At 36.6% G+C, this 17,503-nt stretch overlaps 1 protein-coding gene across 2 annotated transcripts; it reads right to left on the reverse strand.

The window, feature by feature from the left end:
- Nucleotides 1–1,778: 1,778 nt before the first annotated feature.
- On the reverse strand, nt 1,779–16,093 carry LOC127451202 (GRB2-related adapter protein-like). Of its 2 annotated transcripts, XM_051715701.1 has the most exons (6): nt 16,075–16,093; nt 14,187–14,434; nt 13,939–14,036; nt 10,589–10,708; nt 2,968–3,136; nt 1,779–2,598 (listed from the first exon to the last, which is right to left on the reverse strand). In XM_051715701.1, exons 2-6 carry the CDS (start codon nt 14,262–14,264, stop codon nt 2,416–2,418), a joined length of 648 nt encoding a protein of 215 aa, XP_051571661.1. In that variant the 5' UTR covers nt 14,265–14,434; nt 16,075–16,093; the 3' UTR covers nt 1,779–2,415. The 2 variants fall into 2 exon arrangements, with proteins under 2 accessions (XP_051571661.1, XP_051571662.1); XM_051715702.1 differs by having other exon boundaries at nt 1,779–2,595; nt 14,187–16,090.
- Nucleotides 16,094–17,503: the final 1,410 nt, after the last annotated feature.

The raw sequence follows: 17,503 nt of genomic DNA on the forward strand, positions 1-17,503 counted from the left end.
CAAAACTGCGGCTGTGTGGAATACCCATAAACCCTTGCGCTTGAATAAATTATGTTTGTTTGGTCAAATTATAGTTTTTTATTTTAAAATGTATTTAGTTTTAATTCTTATGACTATTGTTGTTGTTTTGTTGTAGCTAGTTGATAACTGAGATTGTGAAGTCACCATGAGGGTGATTAGTATTACCACTGGTGAAATTGGAGCCTGTTTAGTTTAAGCCATTCTTCTTTACTCAACTGTACTTTATAAAGGGCAGATTTATGTGCACTATGAAGTACTGAGTAAAGTCCAGTGTGCCATATGGCTAACTGAGAGTCTAGTCATAATTTCCCTTATTCCTCATACCTTTCCATATGACATGTTATAACCCAATTTAAATTATTAAATAAAAGCAACGATAATTTAATCATTGATGAGTTAAGCTTACTTGTAACTAGTTAACATTGCTTAAAAAAATTAAGTTCAGTTTACTTGAGCCAAATAAGTATGTTTACTTTGAAAAAGCATGCAAACCGATTGCCTCGTAAGGTCAACTAATTAGATTTTACAGTGCATCTTGCTGTCTCAACATTGGCATTAATTGACAAATTTTGCACTAAAACTAAATATCACTGTAACCCCCCTGGGGAACTTTTACCACAAGTGTACCCTACGCCACCTTTTTTAAAAACTGAATTTTAATCAAAACAACGTTCCGTTATTATTTATTTTCTCACAAATTACAGTATGTTGCTCTATCAATCTTCAATAAAAAGAAATGTATTTTTTTTCTATCTTGATACATTGTGTTACCAGAAAATAAAGCTATTTTAACTAAGGTGTGCCTTTAGCCCCGTTGTACTTTTCAATGAAATAATCCATAAAGTCAGAGATCTAATTTCATTTTTAGAGTAGTAATTAGAAATTTTGTAGTGAATTACTTTTTTTTTTTTTTTGAGTAACTTACCCAACACTGCCTGTAAGTAATCCAGAGATGAGTAAATATAGTTTACCTAAACACAATATAAAAAAAATTGTAGTAAAGAATTAATTGATGTGGGGAAAATCAGACAGATATTCATGCAATAGACACCTTTTTGCATCTTCACCAACATAGTGCACTGTTCAAGTGTCATGAAATCTGCCGTTTCTGCACAGGGTGCTCATAACAATCTTGATAAATGCACAACAAACAGGCATGGAAAGCTGTGGGGTGAAAGGAGGGGAGAGCACTGTCGGTGGTCCAGCCACTCTCCTGTAAAAATGCATGTTACCTACAAACATTTCAGAGCACACTGATGGAGAGCCTGCAGCTTTGTCAGCATCATGAAGAAGATATGCAACTTCTCTATTCTTTTGCATTTCACCATACAATTCCCATGACAAATACACTTTTGTGCCCAGTGCTTCTGAATATCTGAAACACAATCTCATTAATAAAAATAAATAAATAAATTCCTAAATCAACCTCATTTCTCCTAATAACACATATCATCATTGTCTTTCTTTATGTGTTACATAGGCAAAACAAAACCAAAGCCTTTTTTAAGCTTGAATATCCAACCACTTTTGAAGTAAGTATCTGAAAGATAAGCTCCTCAAGAATTATCCCGTGTGTGCCTTTCATGGCAACAAGTGTGCCAGTCCTCAGAAAGTATTTTTTTGTGTGTGTAATTAAGCAATTGAACACAAGTATATAAACATATTTAGTGTAATCTTACAAGATAATTAAGTTATATACGTATCTCACCTAATTTATTCTGTTGAAATAAGTGGTGAATATTGAGACAGTTATTTTGAGATGTAGATTTTAATTTAATTATAGAAAATTACTTGTACAGAAGAGAAAAATTAAATGTAATTATACCTTAATTTGACTTTGCCACACATCAGAATGTCAAATAATGGAAGGTGAATACTTCCTGAAAGCCCTCTTCTAAACTGGGCCCTAAAAAGATTCTAAATTCAACATATCTGCTTGATATTAAACACGTTTATATTCATTTTGTCATCACAATAGTAACATTTACATCATCATACATCATTAAAAGAGAGTAAGACAAAAAAAAAATAATAATGAACAATATATACAGAAAAACATTTGCAATATTTAGGAATGAAAGAATAGATTTTCAAGCAAAGTGCAAGGAATAATTATGTTTTGAAGAAATGCATTCAGAATCTCTGTTTGCATTTATAATCTACTGAACTATACAGTATATGTGGTGATTATTATTGTATATAGAGGTGCATTCTTTTCTACAGAGTTTGGGGCATTTAATCTACAGTTAAATTACTGAAAAGTGTCATCTTAACTTAGTGTCAACTGCACAAATATTTTTTAAAAACTGTGACTGAATAAATCAGTTTCGGTCAGTTTGCTTGTTCCAAAGTCCTTTATGTACACGCAGTGTTGTTATGTATACTCATTGGGTGTCAGTGATAGATAGGCTGCACATATTCAGGAGGGAAAAAGCCCACACGTCCACGGCATCGACCTTTCCAGCGTTGAGAATCAGAGCACTCCAGCAGGTCTATGATATCACCCCGCAGGAAGTGCAGCTGGGAGTTGTGCTGTGGATTGAAGTCAAACAGGGCATGGGCATGATGGGGCCTCTGCTGGGAAACAATAACAGAAAAAGTTAATCACAGCTGTAATCTGACACCACAGAACAATTACTGCCTTTACATTTTCCACATGTAGGTCGATTTTAACGTCACAATTACGATTATAATAGACATGTTTATCATTGTTTTTTAGCTGTCAGAAATGTTGTTTGTGTTTCCTTACATTGTTTACACTTTGTTTTAGACAAATGACAGGCAGTCATTGTTTTCTTCAGGCAATATTTTCATGCTCTTTGATGAAAAAATGCATGCGATTGATAGTATGAAATATTCATTTGAGTGTTTTTGAAAAATATTGGAACCCAGAAGAAAATTGAATAAAAATAAAAAAAAGAGCTGTATTTGTACATTTTCTCTCACCCTTAGTGTGTGTTCTGTATCCCTGAGAAACACAGTCCTTTCCTTTGCAATGCTGTTGGTCTTGTAAAACTCCACAAGCTGATTTAAGGAAGGAAAGACCTCCTCCCAAACAAAGTAATAGCCATCTCTGTCCTTTAACACCTTAAAATGCTGTACGTGATCACCGTAGCTGCACAGAGGAAACAAAAGAGTAAGAGAAATCTAAACAGAGCAATCACAGAATATTAGAGTACTTGCAAAACAACTGCTTTAATCCTTGAAGCTTTTAAAGATTTCCTGCTTCAGTAGCTTACCCAAAATTAAAGGCTAAAACGCAACACATTTTTTAAATGATATAAATTATGCTAAATTCTGAGACTCCCAGCCTAAGAAACTGCTGAAAAATAAAATTGAGCCAAAAAAATCTTTTTTTTTTTCTGATTTGAACATTATACAGTATATCTCTGGGTGTAAATAAGGTAGCTCCAAAAATTTTTTTGTTTTGTTCCCAATCATGTCACCTGTAACTGAGAAAAATGTTGTGTTGATACGACAAAGCAATCAAAAGTTATAGCATTACAAAAATAAGTTATTCTAGTATCCAAAAATGTCTCCAAGTGTCCAAAAGCCTCTCCAAACAAATAAAACATAATAACAGTACATAAGAACTAATTACACAACAATGAGTAAAGGTATACTCTCTCTCCAAAGCATGCAGGCATGAGTAAAGAGATCTCATTTAGTTCCATTCTTTATCATTTGAGCCATCATTGAGTATGTGTCATGTACTTGGTAGGGGTGTATTTCGGCAGTTTCATCACAATGCAATCTTATATCAATTATCTTAGCCAGTGATCCGTTGTTTGTGGATACCTCAAAGTCTGTTGCGATACGATTCCGATTTGATTCAGGGCCAGCGATCTGTATATATTTCAATATTATGTGCCTATTTTACACAATCAATTAAATTTTTTTTTTTTTATCTCACAAATGCAACCAAAATATAATTTGAATATTTTATTGAGCTCTCTGAAAAGTGCAAATCCAGTATAGAGATTGGGACATCCACAACAAAATGTTACTTTTACTTAAAAGTTACCTTAATAAATAATACAGAAAAATAAATAATACAAAAAAATAAAGTCAAATACATGTGATTATCAATCGTTTGATGACAGCTCATTGCTTTGTGGAATGAAGAAAGCACTACAGTGACAATTTGTCAGCTCTACAACAGTCAAGTAAGTCTTTCAATCCAAAATACTTACATACCCACAACAGGAGAGTATGTGCTATCTGTGTTTTTTCGTGGCAACTTCCACAGTTGTATTGAACAATTCTGTTACAGTTTACTGTGATAAATGTTAGTAAGGGTACTGATGTGTAGATGTGAAAAGTCTTGTAATTGATGTTGGGGCAGGGCAGTTGTTTTCTCTTTCCCACATCAGCGCTGTTCAGAATATTGCAGCTGTTTAGCTGTTTGGCAAGGTTGATGTGGAGGTGAGTGCGTGGTTGAGTGCCGGCTTGTGAATGGAGAGCGAGATCGAGAGACGAGAACGGTAAGGATCATCACCTGTTATTGATTATCTCTAACAGCTGCTTGTCATTGCAGAGAGAGTTGGAGAGGGATTTAAGAGCGAGCCAGACGCCAGAGAGGGAGAGAGAGCTGCACACGCACAAACACAGAGAAAGTGTGTTTATTAAAGTCCGCTGAAAAGCGAGTTTTGAGTGAAAAATAAAATTGCCTTTTGAGTTGGATTTCGCCGTTTCCCGCTTCCTCCTTTCCCCTCCTTGTTACAGCTGAATTGCTCCATAACTCTTTAAAATAGAAAATTCTCATGCAGACTTCAAATTCACTTTGATATCGAGGGAAGCCTGGTTTAATCGCGCATGTGATCGGCTCTGCTCTATCTTGTCACCGGAGCTTGCAGCCCTGTTGACACACACACAAGGATAGAGCACAGTGCAACTTCAGGCATCACTTCGCGCACATCCGTGTCCTACATGAGAAGCATATTTAGCATATTTAGCTTATATTAAAGTGAGATGAATATCAGAAGATTGTTGCATTGCCTGATGGAAATGCGTACAACTTGGCTGGCATTAGTGTGTCAAAATGTGCATCTTTTTTTTCTCCCAATTTGGAATTCCCAATGTGCTTTTAAGTCCTTGTGGTCGCGTAGTGATTCGCCTCAATCGGGGTGGTGGAGGACGAATCCCAGCTGCCTCCGTGTCTGAGACCGTCAACTCGCACATCTTATTACATGACTTGTTGAGTGTGTTGCTTCACGCCATCCACTGCGGCATCCACGCTCAACTCACCACGCACCCCACCGAGAACGAACCACATTATAGCGACCACGAGGAGGTTACCCCATGTGACTTTACCCTCCCTAGCAACTGTGCCAATTTGGTTACTTAGGAGACCTGGCTGGAGTCATTCAGCACGCCCTGGAATTCGAAATAGCGAGCTAGCGAACTCCAGGAGTGGTAGCCAGTGTTTTTACCACTGAGCTATCCAGGCCCCCCTCAAAATGTGCATCTTAAGATCGCTAGATCGATGGATCATTACACCCCTTGTACTTGGCGCCATCTTCTGGTGGCCATATGTAATTAGAGTGAACGATCCTCTCTGACCATATTTGGATGACTTTCACCTCTGGTTGTAGCGATCTGAATCCTAATATGATTGGTTTAACGTTCCATGACGCTGGACAACATACTACATCATTTCTGATAAAGTCATCTGATTCAGGAAAGCTTACATGTTTTTAGCAATATAGCACATTATGTGCTGTGTGCACATTGTGCTTCGTGTGGATTATCTAATGATCTGTGCATCCGATTATGTTATGTGTGGGCTCATTTTAAAGATAATCATCTCTTCTAAGTAATGGTATGTGATATTTTTATGTTCCATTTATTTTTTGTGAAGTTATAAGCAAAAATGCAGCATCTAAGCAACACCTGTTTACACGTCAAAGACATATATTTAGCAATTTCTCAATATATTTTTGTCTGTGAGTAAAAACTTTACAACTTTGCATATGACACATGGCTATTTAATCAGTCTGAAGTTTTTTCCAATTACAATAATCTGTGCAGTGCAAAATTATTAATAAATGATCAGAACAGAACACTTCTGATTTGTCTTCAAATATTTAAGTCTTTAAACAATATGTTTTGCTCAAAAATGTTGAGATGTCTCTTTAGTTACGCCGAAGTCATCAAATTCTTTGATGTGTGTGCTTTGAGACTCTGCAAATCTTTTGCAAGTATTTTCAAAGCTGTGATGCTATTTCAGTAATTCAGTGTTTGAAAAACAGCAAACTTTGTTCTTCCAACTGTATGATGAAAATATGTCTTAGAATGGACTACGCTTTATGCATACTACTGAGATATTTTGATATTTCAGAGTATATCAAAGGTACAAGCATGAGTCATGGACAATTTTTGTGGACTCACATTGATACACATCGCTCCGCTTCCTGCAGTAATGCTTAAAGCCTGTTTTATCTGCAAACTAAACAAGACTTCCTCATTGCAAGAAAGTAAAGTCATACATTCACATAACTTGCTTTAAAAAAAACTTAAAAGCTTGTGACCCTTAATGTGACACTCAGTACTTACTCAAAAGCTTCCTGAAAGTCAAGCGATGCATAATTCATAATTTAATGCTATTTAAGAGCTGATTAAATTAGTCACAAAACTCAGTCTTTATCTGAGTCACAACCCCAGAAGTGTCAAAGGAGGTTGGTTTAACAGAGATGACTGCTTATAACAGCTTTGAAAATTCATTAAACACACATTGACCATTTGTTACAACATGCCCCAATAGTTGTCACAATGCCTTTAAAAAGTATATTACAGACTTTTCAGTAAGACTTAAAGAGTAAAAAATTATGCAACACAAACTAATTGTTTCTTAGCCCATCTGTGTCATTGACAGTGACTTACATTCAGAGCCCAAATCTTCAGCTTTGTTGTGGTTTTTGCTTGCATGTGTTAAGGCAACACAACTATCTAAGGTCGCAGGAAGCTATAGTATGTTGCATGACACACTAGAAGCCGTTTCATTTGAATCCGTGTGATTGACAGTTTAATGAATTAACTGTATGTACTGGAGAGTCTGGTGGCAGCTTTCTCTCCCCAATGCAGGATTACCTGCTTGCTGGCATTCTCTCCTCTCACTCTGTGAGGTGAAGGTGATTGACAATCTGAGATCTGCTTTGTCATCTTTAGCAACATCATGAAATCACTCAACTTGCAAAGGAATAGTTCACCCAAAAATGAAAATTCTCTCATGATTTACTTACTTTTAAGCCATCCCAGATGTATAAGACTTTCCTTCTTCAGAAGAACCAAAGTAAAGATTTTTATAAGCACATTTCAGCACTGTTTGTCCATACAATGCAAGTAAATGGGTGCCATCAGGCTGCTGGCTATTTGACGGTCCAAAATGCATATTTAGGCAGCATAAAAGTAATCCACACAACTCCATTCAATCAATGAATATCTTCTGAAGCAAATCAACAGGTTTGTGTAAGAAACAAATCGATAATTAAAACTTTATTAACTTTAAATCGTTGCTTCCAGCCAGCGCTGGATTGCTGTTTGAAATTACCTAACTCTCGCGTGACGTTCGTTCCTCTGTTGTATACAAAGCGCGTGCTTCTGACTACTGCTGTGAACGCGGCATTGTGCTAACATAATGTGATGTGTCGACTGCTGGCAGGAAGCGATTTTTTAAAGTTAATAAAGTTTTAATTAGCAATTTATTTTTTACACAATCCTATTGATTTGCTCCTGAAGACATTAATTGATCGACTGGAGTCATGTGGATCACTTTTATACTGTCTAAATATGCTTTTTTGGCCATCAATCAGCCAGAAGCCTGATGACACCCATTCACTTGCGTTGTATGGATAAACAGAGCTGAAATGGGCTTATAAAAATCTTCACTTTGGTTCTGCTGAAGAAGGAAAGTCAAACACATCTGGGAAGGGTTAAAGGTAATTAAATCATGAGAAGATTTTCATTTTTGGGTGAACTAACCCTTTAAGCAGCAAAGTGAGGATTCGTAGCGATCCACACGAGTAAAGCACAGTAGTTTTACTTTTTGCCCATGCAAAACTCACTTCCACGATACTTCTGGGTGGTTTCCAGAGCATTGCTAGATGGTTGCTAAGTGTTGATAATGATGTTTTGGGTGTTTGCTAACTAGCCCAAGCCAAGTCAATGAGCAGACTTCCAAGTCTTTACTATATTATAGTCTCTAGATATGGCTCAGGCCCCTCATTGAATGTAAGTCTATAATCAACATAATAAATCAATTATTTACACCACGTCTATGCCTTGATTAGAATGGGAGCATTTTATTTTTGTCATGTTGCTTATTTGCAGTGTATTGACCATCTACATTGCAAGCGAGTGACACAACACACAATTAATTCAAATAACTTTTCTCAAGCTCCTTTTCGAGTGTCAGGTGATGTTTCTTCTGTATTAATTTTTGTGTGCCACCGCGAACAGATGTGAAGCATAAACAAGCATCTGGACAACCGACTGTTTAAAACTTGTGCATAAGGATCAGTAACTTATAGAACGGAGGACTAATTTAAGCGTCTCTGATTGGCTATTGCCATTTCATTGCTCAACGGACATGTCTGTGATTGGTTAGAATAGACATTTGCTGCAAAAACACATTGTAAATAGAAACCATTGACGCAATGATTAAATAATCATGGCATCTGTAATCGTAATCGCGATTAATTTTTTCGATTATTTGTGCAGCTCTAAGTTGCAAGCACAACTAATTATTATCAAAGTATACATATGTATTCTGTATACTTAAAAGAATGTATAAATACTGTATACATAGATAGAATATATAGAATGCATAGATACTATAGTAGAATGTTTATAACTGTATACATAGAAGAATGTCATTGCAATGATCATCCCATTCATGCCATTGTTTAACACTTTGTTAGTTAAAACTTGTTTTTGTGGATGATCATGGAAGATTCAACCATATTTCGAGCAATTATTCCTGTCAACATTCCATATCCAAGATAGTGTGTGTCCCATTTTGAGATAGCGCAGATGGTTCATTTTTTCCTCATTAAAAAAGTTTAACTCCTAAAGACATGAATTCTAATTGTGCAGTGTAGGACATCATGAGCACTCACATTAAAATGAATACTCCAGTCATATCAATAACCTTATAAAAGCTGTTTTGTTCTACATGGAGAGGGTCCGCACATGGGGGCTGCCATTTTAAGATCACATGACCAGCCAAATACTACTGCCTTAATCTCAGTAACCATCCTGTTATTGGACACTTTCACTCATTGATTTAAGTAATCATGGCTGACTGTGAGTACTACATTTCTACAATGTCATCTGAAACTGAAAATTATTGATTTTAAATAATGCTGCATCCAAGCCGCTAGGTGTCAGTGTAAGTCCAAGATGGCACAAAGACAAAAGTTTCTCAGTGCACCTTTAAACATTTAAATAAATTTTAATAAATTCTAACAGTTTTAAAGCATTTCTTTTTTGGTTAGCATGCTAAAAGTTCACAGTATGGCAAAATCAAGTGTAAAGATTTCTGATTTATGTTCATAAATTTTTGTGCGATGGGAACAGCGGCTCCTTTGGCTTGGAAAGATGACATTAAAGTGCGTTCCGAATGACCTTTATTTTTTAGCTCTATACTCTTCATCCCTCCAAAGATTTCACTCTGGAAGGTAAACCCTTTGAAGGGATTAGGGCACAGGGATGAGCCCTTCGGGAATGGAACACACCCATGGTTCATAGCTGTGACATAACTAAAGCCCATTGGCTATTCAAAACAAGGTTGACAAGCTCTTCGAAAGGTCCCACCCAACTTCTGGTTTCAACAGGAAATGTCAAACCAGGAAAGAAAACTGCGCTGGACAAGCACATTTTTGGTGTTTTTTTTTTTGTTTGTTTGTTTTCAGTGTCCAACAGACATCACACCTGTGTTAGCTATATAGTGGTTAGTAATCTATATCTTAGACAAGGCTCTCTCAAGAAATTTATTGCAAAAGAGTCTGTAGATGCATCACACATTAGCTCTGGACCTGCAGACCAGCTGCCGAGTCCACTTATCATGGCGTGCTATGCAGACATTTAATCTCAAAATAACTGAAGCCAGTGCTTCCACACCTGGGGCCAGCCTCTCTCAAGACTGCAGTGCTGATTATCTCTGAAACCAGCCAACTTGTTCCTGGAATCCCAGACAGGCTTTTGCTCTGCCTTTCAAGCCCAACACAGCCATCAAGAACTGGATGGTAACACACCAGACAAAATAATAATGTGATCCCAGTGCCGGTGCACTTGATGAATTTTTAATGAAATCTCTGCTCCAATGTAATAGCTTTCTGATGCTCTCATTTTCATGGTACATTTTCTGAAGCAGCAGGGGTTATTGGTGTCCCTTGCAAAGTAGGTTGCATGTGTTTTAATGGACCCAACAGTCTTCTTTGTTGTTCAAATTCTATTTATGCATTCTATTTTGCAAGGCATGCAGCAAACAACAAATCATGGTGACCCTGTTGACAGAAAACATCAAACTTGGATAGACATGGTGGAATGGTGCACATGACTTCCTCACCTTACTGACATGGAGAATTCCCCTGGTGCACTCTCACTTTCTCTAACTAAGAAGCTTCCACACTCCTGCTGGCGTAGCCGACCCTCGGCCACATGTCTGGAGATACGGCCTGCAAACCATCTGTAAACAGTTGATCCAAAACATAGGAGCAGAGCAGCACTGTTAGACATGCAAACAATATGCAATCAACAGCCAGGCAGCATCCAGTTTACATCCTGCTTTACGTGTAAGGAATGTTCCAGGTTCAATACAAGTTAAGCTCAATCAAAAGCCACAGAAAACATAATTTGAACCAATGAACATTGATTACCACAGGAAATATTTTTGACTCGTCCCTTGTTTATAAAAAAATAAAAAAAACGTGTTACAGTGAGTAACTTACAATGGAAATGAGTGGGGCCAGTCCATAAACATTGTAAACACACTAAAATCACATTGACAAATATGTGTAAGTCTTGTGGCTATACTTTTTTTTTTTTAATAATGTGTATTTTAACATTTTTGGACTGATCCCATTTATTTCCATTGTAAGTGCCTTACTGTAACCACAATATTTGTTTTTTAAATACTAGACAACGTTTTACCACAAATTCTGTTGATTGAGCTTATATTGAACCTGGAACATTCCTAAAGTCTTGTTTCTGTTACTCAAACAATTGATTACTTTATTGACAACAATGCATGCCAGAAGAAATTTTTATTTCTCAATTAGGGGAGATTGGGGTAAGATGAGCCTGTGGGTAAGTTTACCTACCCATGTGTATAGGCAACTGTACATATTTTTTGTCATGTGACCTTGTAAGCAGGAGTATCCATCATTTCTATCTTGCTGTGAAGAAACACATGGGAAAAGAGGGAATTATGTTTTTATGCAAAAATTGGATTTTTGCTGGCCAAAGTGATGCTAAAAACTTTAGGTATTTAGCTATGCTAAGTAACTCATCCAAATCGTTCCATCATTTACATGCAATAACAATCCTCTGTGTTAACGGAAACAAGGGGAGAGTAGGAGATTATTATTAATAAATAAATTGTTTCACTGGAAAAATTCAATTGGTCAACTTACCCCCAGATGGCTCATCTTACCCACTAACCAGGATCAACTTACCCCTAACCTGGGGCAAGCTGACCCAATGAATCAATTGTTTTAAAAAGGCCATATGTTTGTGACTTTCTGTTACAGACTCATTTTTATATTATCAAGTGATAGCAGACACCTTAAAATATCTAATAATTTGTCTCCTAATAAGGTGAATTTTAACTCTGTTTAATTTTTCCTTGTATAGTAGACAACATATGTAAAAGTCGACTCATCTTACCCCACTCTCCCCTATAGCTCAGGAAACATAATTGATTTACTGTATATCTAAAGGAGCCTTTGATGCTTCTTCTAAAATTCCTTAGAAGAACAAAAAGACACAAATGAGCAGTGTTGGGTGTAATCCAATTACAAAGTAATTATTTACTGTAATCTAATTACTTTTTAGTAATAAAAAAAGTAGTGTCATGCATTACATATTAAATTATTGTAATGAAATAACAGTTACTGACTTTCAATTAATTTAATTACTTTTAAGTACATTATAGGGTTATGCTTATTTCTAATACACTGCCTGGCCAAATAAAAAGTTGCATACTCTAATATTTCATTGGACCACCTTTAGCTTTGATTATGGTGCGCATTCGTTGTGGCAGTGTTTCGACAACCTTAGGCAACATCACAACATTTATTTCCATCCAAAGTTGCATACATTTTTGGCCAAGATGACGAAAGAGAAAAAAACACTCTGTAAAGTCCTCTCCAGCACATCCCAAAGACTTTCAAAGGGGTTAAGGTCAGGACTCTGTGGTGGCCAATAATCATAATCACAATCATGTGTGAAAATGATTCCTCATGCTTCCTGAACCACTCTTTCACAATTTGAGCCCAGTGAATCTTGGCATAGTCATCCTGGAATATGCACGTGCCGTCCGGGAAGAAATAACCCATTGATGGGATAACCTGGTCATTCAGTACATTGAGGTAGTCAGCTGACTTCATTTTATTGCTGTATAACGTTGCTGAACCTAGACCTGACCAATTGAAGCAACCCCAGTTCATAACACTGCCTCTAGAGGCTTGTACAGTGGGCACTATGCATGATGGGTGCATCGCTTCATGCGCTTTCCTACTTACCCTGACGCGCCCATCGCTTTGGAATAGGGTAAATCTGGACTCAGACCACATAATCTTTATGCTCCCTAGCAAATTTAAGTACATTTTTCCAATTAGCCTCACTAACAATTGGCATTCTTGTGGCCACACAGCTGTTTAGTCCCAATACTGTAAGTTCTCGTTGCATTGTTTGTGTGGAAATGCTCTTACTTTCACTATTAAACAGCCGTTAGTTCTACTGTTGATTTTTTGCGATGTGACTTCAAGCGTTTTAGTGATCTCTGCTCACAATCATTCAAGATTTCTTTCCAACCACATTTCTTCTGTGAAGCTGATGGTTCATCACTATCCTTCCAGGTTTTAATAATGCGTCAGTTAGGGTTAAAATAATTGTTGCCAGCTGAAACATATTAATCACTGCAATAATGATCCAATCATAGGCTGTTAAGGGTCTGCTTATTTAAATCCAAACAGCGACTTATTTTTTTGGCCAGGCAGTGAATATTATTTATGTAGAATACATGAATTAAGGCTCCGTAACAAGTAATTGTGAACGAGAAAAGTGAGGTGCTGAGTGTATGATGTGAACAAAGAAGAAATATAGACATTATTTTGAATTTGTTGAGCGGAAAAGTGTTTTAAAAAGTAACTTAATAGTAAAGTGATTAATAATGTGATTACTTTTTCAATGAAGTAATTAGTAATGTAATATAATTAAAATTTTAGAGAAATAATTAGTAATTTGTAGTGATTACTATTTTTAAGTAACCTAACACTGCAAATGAGTGGGTATAGAGTTATAAAATTCATGTGGATATCATAGAAGAATTTAATCAAAAATATTTGAGTTTCATATTGAAATCTCTGACTTTGGTATCTTGGCAAATTTGAGCACCATTTGTGGCACTATTGGGATCTATTCTAAAGAGGACACACATGTGAGGAATTACTGGGGGTCTTTTTCTCAGGTGAAAAATGTGAAAAGCAGAAGACTTAAGTAAAAGTCGCTATTTGTTCTTTATTTAATTTCATTACTGTTCAGTAAACACAAGTTCGATACTGAAGGCCTCTCATTTGTGATTTTTTCCCTCTATGGGATCCTGTCTTTTGTGCTAGTATGAAACAAGACTACAATATCAGACAAATCAGTTCTTTCTGTCAAACGCTGACATTTAATTGATGTTTTGATACTTACGTGTGTGGCCTTACACTGATATAGTTTTTAGGCACGAAGCCCTTCCTGTTTATCAACTCCGCTGTGTACCAGTTAGGATCATCTTCCATATTAGTGATCTAGTTTAAGAAGAACCAGTTAGCTGTAAACAAATCATCCAAAAGGATCAATTTGAACATAACAAAATTTTTGCCTCTCCTTACACAGGTACTGCAGAAACAAACAAACTAAAAACTATTATGAATAATAACCCATAATGGTGCTCCTACCTTAAGTACATCTCCCTTCTGAAAGCTAAGCTCATCGCTTTCTGTGGCACAAAAGTTGTAAAGAGCTACTGCTTCCATTCTGAAGATCACTTTGCTGAGATGAAGCCAGTCCAGAGAAGATCAATGTGGCTACTGAACAGAGACAAGTATCTGCCACCCAGGGAGTATTCAAGAGAGCATCCACGCTGAAACAAGCTGCCCACTGATAACTGAACTGATAGAACAAGCTTGAGAATATGTGTGTGGGTCTAAGAGAGAGTGAGAGACAGAAAAAAGCATGTAGGAGCTGGGGGGGGGGGCAGTTCCTCTTTAAGTGTGCTCTAATAGAAGGAAATGCAGTCATGTGAGAAACAGGAAAGTTGAACATTTTTTAGGAGGACAAAGAAAAGAACAGCCTCCCTAAAACTTCCCCTCATCATAGAACCAGACCTGCGTATTAGAGGTAAGAATAACATGCAAGTGTTGAGTAGTCATAGACCCCTGTTTAATGAACAGACAGATGCAGCTGGATGTTTAGATCTGCGTTAGCATTTGGTTGCATTTTCTTTACACACATATGCAAAATCTGTTAATAGCGATGAGTCAAAATGAAATCAGCTGAGGAGCAGATCTGAAAAAAGTCAAAGTACATGAGCAAATGAGATCCCAAAAGAGCTTTATGACTCAACAGTTCAGAGAGCCCCTCTCATTTTTATTACCAAGTGGTGCTGTTTAATTTAAGGAATAGATGACCCAAAAAATTTATATTCTGTCATACTTTACGCTCCACCATAATATTCACACTGCTCTCTTCCATTCAATGAAAGTGGATGGGGAATATTGTCAAGCTCCAAAACAGGCAAATAAAGGCACCATAAATATAGTCCATACGACTCATGCACTATATTACAAGTGTTACAAAGCTATATGATAGCTTTATGCGAGGAACAGCCTGAAATTTAAGACATAATTCACTGAAAATCAAAATCACATTTTGATTCAGAAACCATGAGAGTGAGTCAATGATGACAAAATTTTGGTTTTTGGGTTAACTATTCCCTAAATGGTAGAAAATTAGTTCATCAACAAATGATCCTTTTCTCTCTCATTTCATTTAATAAAAAATTGATCATACACTGTCTTACTCATCTTTGAGATCCCATAACTAAGATGTCACACTCTAGACATCAATATGAAATTCAAAGATGTAGGGTTTGTCATTGGCTATGCAAGAGAACTGTAATGGGATCCATTATCTGTCATTAGTGCTGTCTGTGCTGTTGTTATGAACACTCCCTGGGGCGAATATGTACTGCTCACTAATTCTCTTTCAGAACATCTGAGTTTTAGCCCGAAATGAAAACGTTAACTTCATGAGCGATCACTAAAAAGTGTTAAATCTGTTTGTACAGATGAAGTCTCAACATACACTCATAGAACCAAAATCAGAAGTCAACACTCTTTTGCTTGACTTTAACTGCTACTCTCAACATGGAAACATTTTGCATGGCAAAGGACATTAGCGACACTCAGATGTAAGATCACGTGATAAAATGCAGTTCTTGGTGTGCAGTTTTTTGTAAAATAAAGATGTTTAAGTGTATTGCATGAAACCATTCTTGCTGAATATTAAATTAGACAATGAACTACCTCTAACAACTTTGTGATGCTCTTTAATCATTTAATCTTCCTGCGACATTGATTGCACTCTCTTAAATGACATGGCTTGAAATAAATATCTTTAAACTTTGACATCTCACTCCACGTCTAAGTGAGGAAAGAAAATCTGAAGCATGCAGACAGTTAATTTTTGCCTCTTTATCTCGATTACTTGCATCCCGAGAGGCAACTCGTTGCCTTATCAGTCACAAATATATATTAAATGAAGTTCCAGAAAAACATACTGTACCTGGCAATAAAAGCAGTGATATGGTGGACCTTCTAACAAAAGCAATGAGCACAGGAAAAAAAAAAAAGAACTTCCTGAGAATGAAACAAAGAAACCACAAGCAGGGGTGTCTCACTGAGTGCAGAAAGAAATATAGATGCGCTGCCAGCATTGTTCACTTTAGGATTACTCATAATGCCACTGTGGCCTGTGATTAATCACCACAAAATGTACATCCTTATTTAAAAGAAGGCAGTCATGCTATTTATTTATCAACCAATTTAAAAGACCAAAACATATCTGACTCCCAAGCTTACATAATGACAAAATGGAGTGTACTTTGATGTACTAAACAATCTGCAATCAATAAATCCTTTTCAGAATAAGCCAAATGTTACACAGATATAGTGCATTTTGTCTGATGCCCACCTGAAGGCTGTTTTTGAACAAATATTTGTCTCAATGTTGGTCTGGCGCCTCATTATTCAAAGCTATCCATTTATATACCTTACAACAAACTCTCTCTCAAACACTACAGCGAACACCAAATACAGACTACAGGCCATGTGAAGAAATCTATGCAGGTAATGGGAAATATTTCTACACTGACAAATGGAAAATGGTTTCTCTGAAACCTTTGACATGTGGTCTGTATGCAGGTAGAAATGTAGGCCCACTCTATGTATCACACAGTTCAGAAAGGGACTGCACATTTCAACCACAGTTGGTCTGATAAAAATATATAGGAGGTGTGTGTGTGTGTGTGTGTGTGTGTGTGTGAGCAGGTTTAAGTGGTTTACAAGGAAATTTTGTTAGGTTACAAACTGGTAATTACAAGGGTATTATGCCATAAATGTGGTTTATGAAGACATTCCTTGTGTCCCCATAATTCAAATAGCTAAAAAACATACTAAACAATGTTTTATTGAAAATGTAAAAATGCAGAAAGTTTTTTGTGAGGGTTAGGTTTAGGGGTAGGGTTAGGGTTAGGGGATAGAATCTATAGTTTGTACAGTATAAAAATCATTATGTCTATGGAGAGTCCTCATAATGATAGCCGCACCAACATGTGTGTGTGTGTGTGTGTGTGTGTATGTGTGTGTGTGTGCAGGAGTGTGTGTGTGTGTGTTTTGTCATCAATCCATGCATAATTTCGGTCAACCCTGTGGCTTTGTTGTGTATTTATTGTCAAGTGTCAATTATTGCTATAGGCCTATTATGACAAAGTTAATACATTTATATTATTGACATGAACATTTAGTTTATCTAATAGGCTTTTTAATTAGATCAGATACAGTTGTTATAGGGGGGGTTTAAGCTGTTATATGGTCTTGTTACAATGTGCCCCTCACGATTTCTGAGGCCCCAAGCAACCGACCAACCCTGGGCCCCATTTCGAAAAATTCTGCTATATTATTATTATTACTTTGAGGATTTGTTGTACACACTA

The sequence above is a fragment of the Myxocyprinus asiaticus genome, chromosome 14 (assembly GCF_019703515.2).
Source record: "Myxocyprinus asiaticus isolate MX2 ecotype Aquarium Trade chromosome 14, UBuf_Myxa_2, whole genome shotgun sequence".
Classification (NCBI taxonomy): domain Eukaryota; kingdom Metazoa; phylum Chordata; class Actinopteri; order Cypriniformes; family Catostomidae; genus Myxocyprinus; species Myxocyprinus asiaticus.

Excerpts from the sequence above, each read along its gene's own strand:
- LOC127451202 (XM_051715701.1), bottom strand. The coding sequence starts at position 14,264 with ATGGAAGCAGTAGCTCTTTACAACTTTTGTGCCACAGAAAGCGATGAG. Across the intron at positions 3,137-10,588 it reads GAATTCTCCATGTCAGTAAG|CTACGGTGATCACGTACAGC; the intron begins GTGAGGAAGTCA and ends TCCTCTGTGCAG. Across the intron at positions 2,599-2,967 it reads ATACAGAACACACACTAAGG|CAGAGGCCCCATCATGCCCA; the intron begins GTGAGAGAAAAT and ends ATTGTTTCCCAG.